Below are 10,963 nucleotides of genomic sequence, written 5' to 3'. Positions count from 1 at the left end.
GTTTCCTGATTTCTTCTTTTTGACTTTTTTTCCCCGTCTGATTTATGACACAATTTGATTAGGTACAAACCAAATGATATTAAATTGATTGATGTATTATATATGGGTCGCAGTAAAAGATCAACCTAAGTAGGCGTTTGAACATGTGCTTTGAAATCATGGTTTGGAAAATTAGCGTTTGGACATGAATTTTATCTCATGATTTCAAAGCATGGTTTCAGATTCCAAATCATCCAAAAAGACATGATTTGGGGTTTCAAATCATGATTTTAAAATTTTTAAATATAAAATTTGATCTATAAGTTTATATTTTATAAAAAAAGATTCATAAGTTGGTAGATTTTTTTAATAATTACTTTCACTAATTATTTATCAATCTTTATTTATGTCTACAATGTGAGAATTATATTAAAAAGTAGTTACGTTACTATTCATGTTAAATTTTCTTTTTTGTTGAACTAAAGTTTGATCAATTGATGTTGTATTATTTAGAAAGGCTTTCTAGTAGCGTATTAATTTTGTTATGAACTATGACTTACTCATTTGATAAGATTGTATAAGAATTGAGAATATTTTGATAGTTTTCACAACTTGTGGATTTTTATGTCTATAAAAAAAATCACAACTTAAGAAATTTAAATTGAATGTCCAAATATGATTTCATCTTATAATTTCAAATCATGTCCAAACGGCTTTAACTACAAAGTTTAAAAGAGGTTATCACATTTAATTTGATTTGATTGTTTAGAAACTTATAGAAGGCGTATGAACTTTCACCATCTTTTGCTACTGATTTGACTACAATGTTGTAAAGGGTTTCTTAATTATTTCTACCTGTAACATTTTAATGATTAATTATATTTCCCGTCTTTAAAAATTACATTATTATTATTTGGTGAATTAACCAGTTTTTAGTAAAAGTTTTTCTTATTGACAATGTGACTTATTTCATTTTGTTTAGTTTCTAAGTATGTGGAGTAATTTTTATACCAATATAGTTAAAAACCAGTTTCTGAACTCAAACAAAAAATAAGATGTATTGACCGTTACATTATGAATCTTAAAAAATTATTATTGATTTTTGTACTTTAATTTTAACCTTTATTTCAAATGGAACATATTTTTATCATTGGAAATCGTATCTAAGATCATACAAATTTTCGTAATGGAAAAGTGCCTATATTCACCATGAAAGCTTACAATTTAGTAACGGTGGTATTGTGTCTCACAGTCATATTCTGATGAAATGATTATTATTTTTTTTTTTTTTTAAAAAAAGACAGGAAAGAGTCGTACAGTTACTCATGGTACCAGATGCACTTCGGAGTCATCAAGATTGTAATAGAATGGATACGTTTTTTTTAATCCAACATTTCAAATTTAAATTTTATGTGTGAAAAGCCTTTGATAGAAAGCGTAATGCATTTTACACTGCAAAAATCCAAATCAATTGAAATTTACATACTTTCTCCTTCTAAATTTATGTGGTACCTTTTTCTTTTTAATTTATTTTAAAAAACGTCATATTTTTATAATTAGAAATAACTTAATTTTTCTTATGTTTTATGAAATGATTTATATTCACATAAATTTTTAAATTTTTTTTTAAAAATTTTTTCTTAAATTTTGTGTCAAAGTATACCGAGCCGAAAATGACAAAAGAGAAAAGCATTTTGGAAACTGGCGTTTACACCATTTAGCCGCAGCCGCATGTTTCTTCACAAGCCGCCACGTGTCTAACACTCTGGTCAATCATCACACAGCAGTGTAACCCACACACTCCTCAAATCTTCCAAATGGCATGGCGATTCACACTACCTCTTCAACTCCCTATAATAATAAACCCAAATTTATTTGTTTCTCCAAATTCTTCTATGCTTAAGAGACTCCTCATTTCTTCCTCATCTCGTTACAACTACTTCCCCAAAAAACCAAATAAATTACACTTTTGTAACACGTCTACTCCCTTAGCCAAATCTAGTGGGCCTTTTTCCATTTTTTTTCGTCAGCCCATATACTCTTTGAGTGTTGTTGCTATGGCTGAAAAGTCATCATACAGTAGTAGTTCTTCGGAGACACATAAATATACTAATCGTCTTGCATCTGAACATAGTCCTTACCTTCTTCAGCACGCTCATAATCCGGTATTAAATATTACTACTTGTTGGATGTTGCATCCGTTACTTCTATACTTTTTCTAGAATAATTAGTTCTTTAGTTTTTAAGAGGAGTTTAATATGTGATTTGATAGAATATTCAGTTTCTTATATAGTTGTAGTAAGAGCCTAAGGGGTCGTTTGATAGCTGATTTAGGAGCTAACTTATTCATGTATTAAATCATGCCTTAGTAATACCATGTTTTGTTAGCATTCTTGTATAAAATTCAACACACTGTTTGGTTAGCAATTTAGAAACTCGTATAAGTTATCATGGAATTTTTGTATTATTTTATGTAGGGTAGATGATGGAATAACTAATACATGTATAACTAAATCCTGCATAGATGATGCATAGATTCCCTCATAACTTATTCACGTATCAGTAATACCTGCATAACTCTAATCATCTACCAAACGACCCCCAACAGTTTAGTTGGAGGAGTAGTCTACTATTTTCATATTTTTCATCCGTATAGTTTTTAACCTTGATGCTTGCATCTCTCCAAAAAATCATAATACTACTTTATAGAAATACTGGAATGCCCCAATTAATTTGGGATGTGGGATTGAGGTTTAGTTGATAGTGATAGTCCTATTTGATGGAAACTTCATTTTGTATTCAACTCTGATTACTAAAAGAAGAAATAAGTTTATGCCTTTTATTTATGTACACTAGCAACTTTTTTACTTTGTTCATGATTGGAAGGTTGACTGGTATCCATGGGGTGAGGAGGCCTTTTCTGAAGCTCGCAAAAGAGATGTGCCAATCTTTTTATCAAGTCAGTAACTTTTTGTGTTTCATTATATTACTTGTAATTTCTTCTTGCTCCCCTTTAACTCTATTGGAGGTATTACAAATGATTCTATATTGATTTCCTAAACACTAATATTGGCACTTTATCGTCATGTTCTATTTGGTCATGAATCCTGTGGTGCTTGTCATGTCACATTTGAAGTTGGTTACAGTACTTGTCATTGGTAAGTTTTTGTATTTTTTTACTTGGAAAGGTGCTAGAAATTTAATGTATTGGACTGTGGATGACTAATGTTTTTATTCATTGATAAGGTGTCATGTCATGGAAGTTGAATCTTTTGAAGATGAAGAGGTCGCCAAAATGCTAAATGATTCATTCGTTAGCATCAAGGTGAATCTGAAAGCTTTGTTGAAGCTAACATTTTGAGCTACATTTAGATAGTTATCTATAATATTTGGACTAATAGACATTTTGGTACCTTTACTTGTACGTGGACAGGTTGATAGAGAGGAGCGTCCAGATGTTGATAAGGTATAAAGTCTTGGTGTACTATGCTCAAATCGCATTTTTAGATGATTCTCTTCTGAATTGGTTTATTGGATTAAAATCATTCCGGTTGAACTTGCATTACTATCTTATCTTCCTTTCTTGAATATGAGAAGAGACCAACCAGCTTTTAGATGATAAAAAGGACGCCGTTCCTTGTAGGAATAGCTTTTTAAACTATTTTACATTCCTACAGTAATATTTTTCATCTCTTTCTTTTTCTATTTTTTTTGGATTTACTTTCTTCGATGTTCTTTTGGCTAATCTTCTCTTTTGTTTAGGCTGTTGAAAGCTAGATCCATATGAGATGCATAGTGCATAGCTAAAGCAAGCCAGTCACTATTTGAATGACTAAACAAATAAAATCCCTCTAGTGGCCAAAAAAAAGTGGTACTGTCAACTTGCTTCAGTGTATCCACACAGGTAGCTAAGACCTCTCTTAAATCATAATTCTATTATATAGACTATAATTCCATACGACCATACCAGAAAAAAAAATCAAATTCCTTTTCGGTTTTGGAGTTCTCAACAACAAACACCTACCCCTCTATTAGAATAGAATCGAAAGAAGTCATAATTTCATACAATATCTTAATTGAATTATATGTAATGATCAGTAAATGAAGTTGAATTATATATCTACACATACCAAAACATAGCAAAATCCTAGTACCAATCTAATCTATTCTATAGAGATTTGGACTAGAGTTGACAAACAAACAAAATCGGCAACATACTCTATTAGTATCTTATAGGAGTCTAAATGGGGCATGGCCAAGTGGTAAAGCAACAGGTTAAAAAGACCTCCTCATTCTATTTATAGAAAAAATAGAAATCTTAAAAGAATTTCTAATTAAAGAGGAAACAAAATAAGTAATTAATTTAAAATTCCCAGTCTTTAGACAAAAAAACAAGAGAATTCGTAGAAGAGTAAATGTAGATAGAAGGTTCTATTAACTAAATAAAATGGAAATAAGTACAATGGACATGAAATTGGATTCCAGTCTATGAATCCTGCAATGAGATGTGCCCTACAATAAACCAATAAACAAAGCAAACTAGGCGGGTCGGTCAAAATGGATTCTCAGGTACTAAGAGTCCTCTCACTACCAACCAGCAGACATTAGCTTGGTGGCCCTTGCCGGTATCAACAATGAAGAAACAACCAAATGGAAACAGTAACGACATATGGCTCTTGGTCCTATGTGATTACACGTGTGTTTATTCACTTATGCTCAGTGTTGCTCTTGGTGTCTTTCGGTAATCTTCATTGATAGGAACTTGCTCTTTGCAAATAGCATGCTGTCATCACTTTCTTGGTTATCTGATGTGGAAATGCTGAAAGCATGAGGCTTTCAACATGATTAGATTTCAATTTGCCAATAGTGATGCTATCTGCTTTGACTAGCTCAATTTTTTTCTCTCTCAGGTGTACATGACATATGTGCAAGCTTTATATGGTGGTGGCGGTTGGCCACTAAGCGCCTTTCTTTCACCTGATTTGAAGCCCTTGATGGGTGGGACTTATTTTCCTCCAGAAGACAAATATGGAAGACCAGGATTTAAAACGATACTTAGGTGTGCTCATTTTGTACTTTTGCATTAAGTGGTTCAGCATAAACTTCTGCTGCACTATAAGTATGCATGGCGTTTTTCCTAAGCTCAAATGCTGTCGAGCATCATCAATGTCCAATTCAAACTTCTGAGAATATTCCTTATCATCATGCTTAGGAAGGTGAAGGAAGCATGGAATAGCAAGAGAGATATGCTTGTCCAGAGTGGAGCCTTTGCAATAGAACAATTATCAGAAGCTTTGGCGGCAACTTCAACATCAAATAAGCTATCAGATGAGGTTTCGCAAGCTGCAATGCGTAAATGTGCTGATCATGTAAGTTTTTGCAAATCTATTTTTGAGTTGCTTTGTATGTGGTGGCAACCTGGCTGTTTTGGAGTTAGTTATGAGAAAAACCACAGTTGATGCCTGAGAGAGACCTCTTACTTTCTCCTATCTCTTCTCTACCGCTGCTATCCCTATTATTTGAAGTACTTTAGAATTCTTCAGCTTTTTCATGATACATATTGCCCCCTTTCTCTGTGGTAATTGATCTGCAAACCTCAGGGTTTGACTATCTGATGTTAGTCTTAAGGATTAGATATCTCGGTTCTCAATATCTGTGTTGTAGTTAATGATGTGGTCCAACTTCTGCATGTCCCCTACATTTGCTGCAGCTAGCAGAAAGCTATGATTCAAAATATGGTGGATTTGGTTCTGCACCCAAATTTCCTAGGCCAGTTGAGATGCAACTGATGTTTTACAACTCAAAGAGGTCTGGGGAGACTGGAAAAACAGGTGAAGCCAAGAATGCACTAAAAATGGTCTTGTTCACTTTAGAATGCATGGCGAGGGGTGGTATCCATGATCATGTTGGCGGTGGTTTTCACAGATACAGTGTGGATGAATGCTGGCATGGTGAGCTAAATTATTATGTATGTCTTCTGATATTAATTTTATATCCAATTTTGCTGCTCAATTAATGAGTGTTCCTTTCCTGCTTCTTGCAGTTCCACATTTCGAGAAAATGTTATATGATCAAGGTCAACTTGTTAATGTCTATCTGGATGCTTTTTGTATCACAAAAGATGTGCTCTATTCAAGTTTGTCTCGTGATATACTTGACTACCTGAGAAGGGATATGATTGGTCCAAGTGGTGAAATATTTTCGGCTGAAGATGCTGATAGTTATGAATCTGAAGGTGCCTCACGGAAAAAGGAGGGTGCTTTCTATGTCTGGACAAGTACTGAGGTACTTATGACTTGATTATTTTTACCGTCGAATTTGATGAAGTACCACTCCTTGTTTGGTTGTTTAAACTTCGGGTATTCGCACGTGTAAATTAGCCATTGTTGGCTATACATCTTCTTGATATATATGGAATAATTGGCCTCCCAGCTTATATAAAGTATCATGATGATATTTGGCTCCATATTTTGCAAATCTTTATAGTTTGGAGAAAGCTCTGATATGGCTTTAGAAAAAGACAATATGGTTGATATGGTATATCAATGTACGAGTCAGCTATACTCGTGAAATTGGAACATTAAATTGTAACGTAGAATCTGAGTGGTTCAATGAATTTGATTACTCAACTAAGTTAAGACTAATTAGTATTCTATGTAAATTTATTTATACGCATCTATGGTAGGTTATCCATGGGAAGTGTCTAAAATAGAATGGCTTGGAAGGTCAATAGCCCAGCCTACTAGTTCAAGATTAGGCACATCCAATTTTGATGCCAAGGTCAGCTATATCTAGATTTGCACTAATCCTGTTTCTGAATTAGTTTACTAATTAATTAATCCCACCAAGTAGCTCTTCTCGCCAAATAGGTTGCATAAATTCTGTTTATCTCAGCTGCTGTTATGGAAGGCGTCATTACTTCAAAAACAGTCCAGTCGTTAAACATGCTAAAACAGTTGGATTCAATGCTTTGCCTATTCCACATATAGAAAGACAGTTTTAACAGAGATATAGCATTGTAAGTCATGGTTCAATGCATTTAAAAAAGTAAGAAAAGTAAACAGAATAATACCTACCGTGAGAAACTATTTGTGTGCCATAATTTCCTGCCATCGTTCAGCTTGAATGCTTGCTTTGACTTGGTTCCATCTTCTGAAGGTTGACAACATAGTAGGCGAGCATGCAACGCTTGTCAAGGATCACTACTATATAAAACCTTCAGGTAATTGTGATCTTTCAAGGAGGAGTGATCCACATAATGAATTCGAGGACAAAAACGTGCTAATAGAAAGGATTAGTACATCTGCAATGGCATCAAAACATGCTTTGCCTGTTGAGGAGTATCTTGATATCCTGGGGAGCGCTCGCCGAAAACTTTTTGATGTGAGGTCAAAACGTCCCCGACCCCATCTGGATGATAAGGCATGTTATTTTTACGCAAGCGTCTTTATTTTATTTTTCATTATGTTTAGTGTAATGAGTGATCTATCATTATTGTTATAGGTTATTGTATCGTGGAATGGACTAGTGATTTCATCTCTCGCTAGGGCGTCAAAAATTCTGAAGGGAGAACCAGAGGGAACAAAATTCTACTTTCCAGTGGCTGGCACCAATGTAAGATTTGAGAACCATATTTAAATTTAAGAGATAGGTTAGTCTGATAAATGCGTGACACTTGTATAGTCTCAGCAGACATGTGGAAAATTGTAGACTGGTGATGGTAAATTTTTTGTTAAGCTCTCAATTTCAGTATGTTGAATGAAATCTAGATCCTCATTGTCCTCCAACTCTATGTGTCTTAAAACCAAGAGCTGCATCGCTGGATTTATCTTAGTCCATTAGTTAACTTTTGTTTGTTTCAAATTCGAATTCTTGATGAGTTTTTTGGCTACACGTTTAGTCAACTGTACGTCTCTGATTTGATATTGTTGGTGGCAGTTGCTTTTTCTGTTGTTTGCTTAATTGTTTTTGCTTGTCATATTCAGCCCAAGGAGTACATGGATGTCGCTGAGAGAGCCGCACATTTTATCAGGAAACACCTTTATGATCAACAGACGCGCAGGTTGCAGCATAGCTTCAGGAATGGTCCCTCCAAAGCACCTGGATTTCTAGATGATTATGCATTTCTGATATCAGGTCTGCTGGATATTTATGAGTTTGGTGGTTCAGTCTTCTGGTTGGTTTGGGCGCTCGAACTCCAGGAGACCCAAGTAAGGAAAATTTAGGATCTTCTGGTGAATGGAGCAAGTTCTTATTACTTTTGAACTATTAGGGATTTTTTCATTTTTGGACCTTCTGCCGAAATTAATACGGGCACTAGCCAAAATATGCAAAACCTATATACTGATTTATCTATATTATATATAATATTTATATGTATATTTTGTGTATATAACATGTATATAACATGTATATTATATGTATATTTATACTTAATATACAATACCTATACATTTGCTGACTATTATTCTTTTGAGCGGTCTAAAAATGTATTTATCCGGAACTATTACTTGCAGGACGAATTATTTCTCGACAAAGCCGGAGGAGGTTACTTTAGCACAACTGGTGAAGATCCTTCAGTTCTTCTCCGTGTGAAAGAAGATCATGATGGGGCGGAGCCTTCAGGAAATTCTGTTTCAGTGATTAATCTAGTGAGATTGGCCTCTGTGGTTGCTGGTGACAAATCCAAACTTTACAAAGAGACTGCAGAACATGTTCTGGTGCGCATTTTGCCTTGAAGTCTGTGCATCTTATGTAACTTTGTCAATAAATTCCTGGCTTCCTATTGATCTTGGTTAGTTCTAGCTTCGTATTTTTTGTTGGGAGTTATCTTTCTGGACCGGACCCACTTTTATACCGTCTCCTGAAACACCTGCTCTTCTTTCTTTATTTTCATAAAAAAAATGTTCTCTGGATTTTCTATCAATGTGAGGTGACGTAACACATTATAATAAGACTCATGATCCAGGCAATCCAATCAATAAGTTGTCATAATTTTCTTATCAACCCCCTTTTGGATTGGTTTATGAGATATGAGAGAGGCCAAAATAGTTTGATTTCTTATGTAGTCCATGTGTTGTTGCCAAAATTTGTAACCCTTGCATTTAATAGGCGGTTTTTGAGAAGCGGTTGAAAGATGCAGCTGTTGCTGTGCCACTGATGTGCTGTGCAGCAGATATGCTGGCTTTTCCATCCAGGAAGCAAGTAGTTCTAGTTGGAGTAAAGTCTGCTGAGGAGTTTGAAAACATGGTTACTGCTGCTCATGCAGCATATGATCCTAACAAAACAGTAAGTACTTTGTGGAGTAGCCAAACTGTTCATATCATGTTCTACAATGGTGAATTTTGCTTCTTACTGTACTGATTCTGAATAGGTGATTCACATTGATCCCACCGATGCGGAAGATATGGCATTTTGGGAAGAAACTAATGGAAATATTGCTCTGATGGCGAAGAATAATGCTGCTGCGGACAGAGTGATAGCCCTTGTTTGCCAAAACTTCACGTGTAGTCCTGCAGTCAGTGATCCGAAAGCTCTCGAATTGTTGCTGTCGCAGTAAATACCAGTAGTAGTTCAAGAGAATGTTTATAGAGTGGCGAAAAGCTAGAGAGACAGAGATCGGTTGTTGGTCTCTTTCATGTGTTTACAATAAGGTTCTGCAATGGTGGTTGGTGTGTTCTTGTGAATCAACTGATCGACTATACTACAGTTTATTATCTTTGGACAAGAGTAGTTCAAAGGAATGTACATAAAAAGCTAGATATATAGGCCACTTTTGAGTTTAATGAAATGTTTAATGTAAGGTCAATCCTGGTGTTGGAGAATATTAAGTTCCTCACTTCTCAACAATTGGAGTAAACGCAAAGGTTATGTTTATTAAATAGTTTCACTTTGTGATCAGCTAAAAGTACGAAAATTGCTCTTTTGTCTTTTGGTAATGAATTAATGCAATAGCTTTAACGAGCGGACTTCCTAATTGGCGAGCTAAATGGTCTTTTCATACTTTCTTGCTCACTTTTATAGTTTTATTTGTCTACTATAATTAAAATAACTAAAAGAACTGTTTACTTTTACTTTCTTAGTTTGAAAAATTAAGAGATGATTTATTATTCTATTTTACTCTTATTATTAAGTACACCTTCCGTTTATTTTTACTTGTCCAGTATTCTAAAAATAGATTTTCACTTTTACTTGTCACTTTTAACATATAAAGAAAAGTTTTTTTTTTTTTTTTGTTTTACCTATAGTATTAATTACTCACTTCAATTCATTTTTCAAATCCAATAAAAATATGTACCAATTAATATGGGTACATTGGTAAATTATACACTTCATTTATTATCTCTTAAACAGCGTGAAAAGTCTAAAGTGGACAAGTAAAAGTGAGCAGAGGGACTATTAATTATTTCTCTCAGTATTTAAATAATTGTGATATGGTGAAATTATCATTTTTTTAAGGGGGTGTATCAAGCCATTCATGAGCCAGTATAATAGCCTGTTTGGCCAAGCTTCTAAAATTAGTTTATTTTAAAAAGTACTTTTTTTTAAAAGTACTTTTCAAAAAAGTGACGAAAAGCAATTTGTGTTTGGCCAATTAATTTAAAAAACACTTTTGAACAGCAATTAGTGTTTGGTCAAGCTTTTAAAAAGTGCTTCTATGTGTATTTTTCTCAAAAGTACTTTTCAAAAAAGTGCTTTTGGCAAAAATTATTTTTTTAGCTTCTGAAAAACTGCTTCTGCTACTCCCCGGAAGCACTTATTTTCTCCAAAAAGCTTGGTCAAACACTTCACTTTTTTTCAAATAAGCACTTATTGAAAAAATAAGTACTTTTGGGGGGAAAATAAGCTTGGCCAAACAGGCTATAAATATATAGCGTACCCTCAAGTCATTTGGACAAGTAAATATAAAGGGGGAATATGCAGATGTTTGACCATGCGAGTTGGAATCATGATTTCATATTTTGATTTTAAATCATCGTTTGTT

The 10,963-nt window shown here is 34.1% G+C and overlaps 1 protein-coding gene across 1 annotated transcript; it reads left to right on the top strand.

The window, feature by feature from the left end:
* Positions 1 to 1,790: 1,790 nt before the first annotated feature.
* On the top strand, positions 1,791 to 9,879 carry LOC132609070 (uncharacterized). Its single transcript, XM_060322902.1, has 15 exons — positions 1,791 to 2,144; positions 2,866 to 2,938; positions 3,116 to 3,137; positions 3,226 to 3,304; positions 3,413 to 3,445; positions 4,890 to 5,038; positions 5,192 to 5,348; positions 5,690 to 5,930; positions 6,023 to 6,264; positions 7,138 to 7,401; positions 7,483 to 7,593; positions 7,965 to 8,189; positions 8,496 to 8,699; positions 9,091 to 9,267; positions 9,353 to 9,879. Exons 1-15 carry the CDS (start codon positions 1,797 to 1,799, stop codon positions 9,536 to 9,538), a joined length of 2,511 nt encoding a protein of 836 aa, XP_060178885.1. The 5' UTR covers positions 1,791 to 1,796; the 3' UTR covers positions 9,539 to 9,879.
* The last annotated feature ends 1,084 nt before the right edge of the window (positions 9,880 to 10,963 follow it).

This window comes from Lycium barbarum, chromosome 9 (genome assembly GCF_019175385.1).
Source record: "Lycium barbarum isolate Lr01 chromosome 9, ASM1917538v2, whole genome shotgun sequence".
Lineage (NCBI taxonomy): Eukaryota > Viridiplantae > Streptophyta > Magnoliopsida > Solanales > Solanaceae > Lycium > Lycium barbarum.
This window is presented reverse-complemented; position numbering and strand designations above follow the sequence as displayed.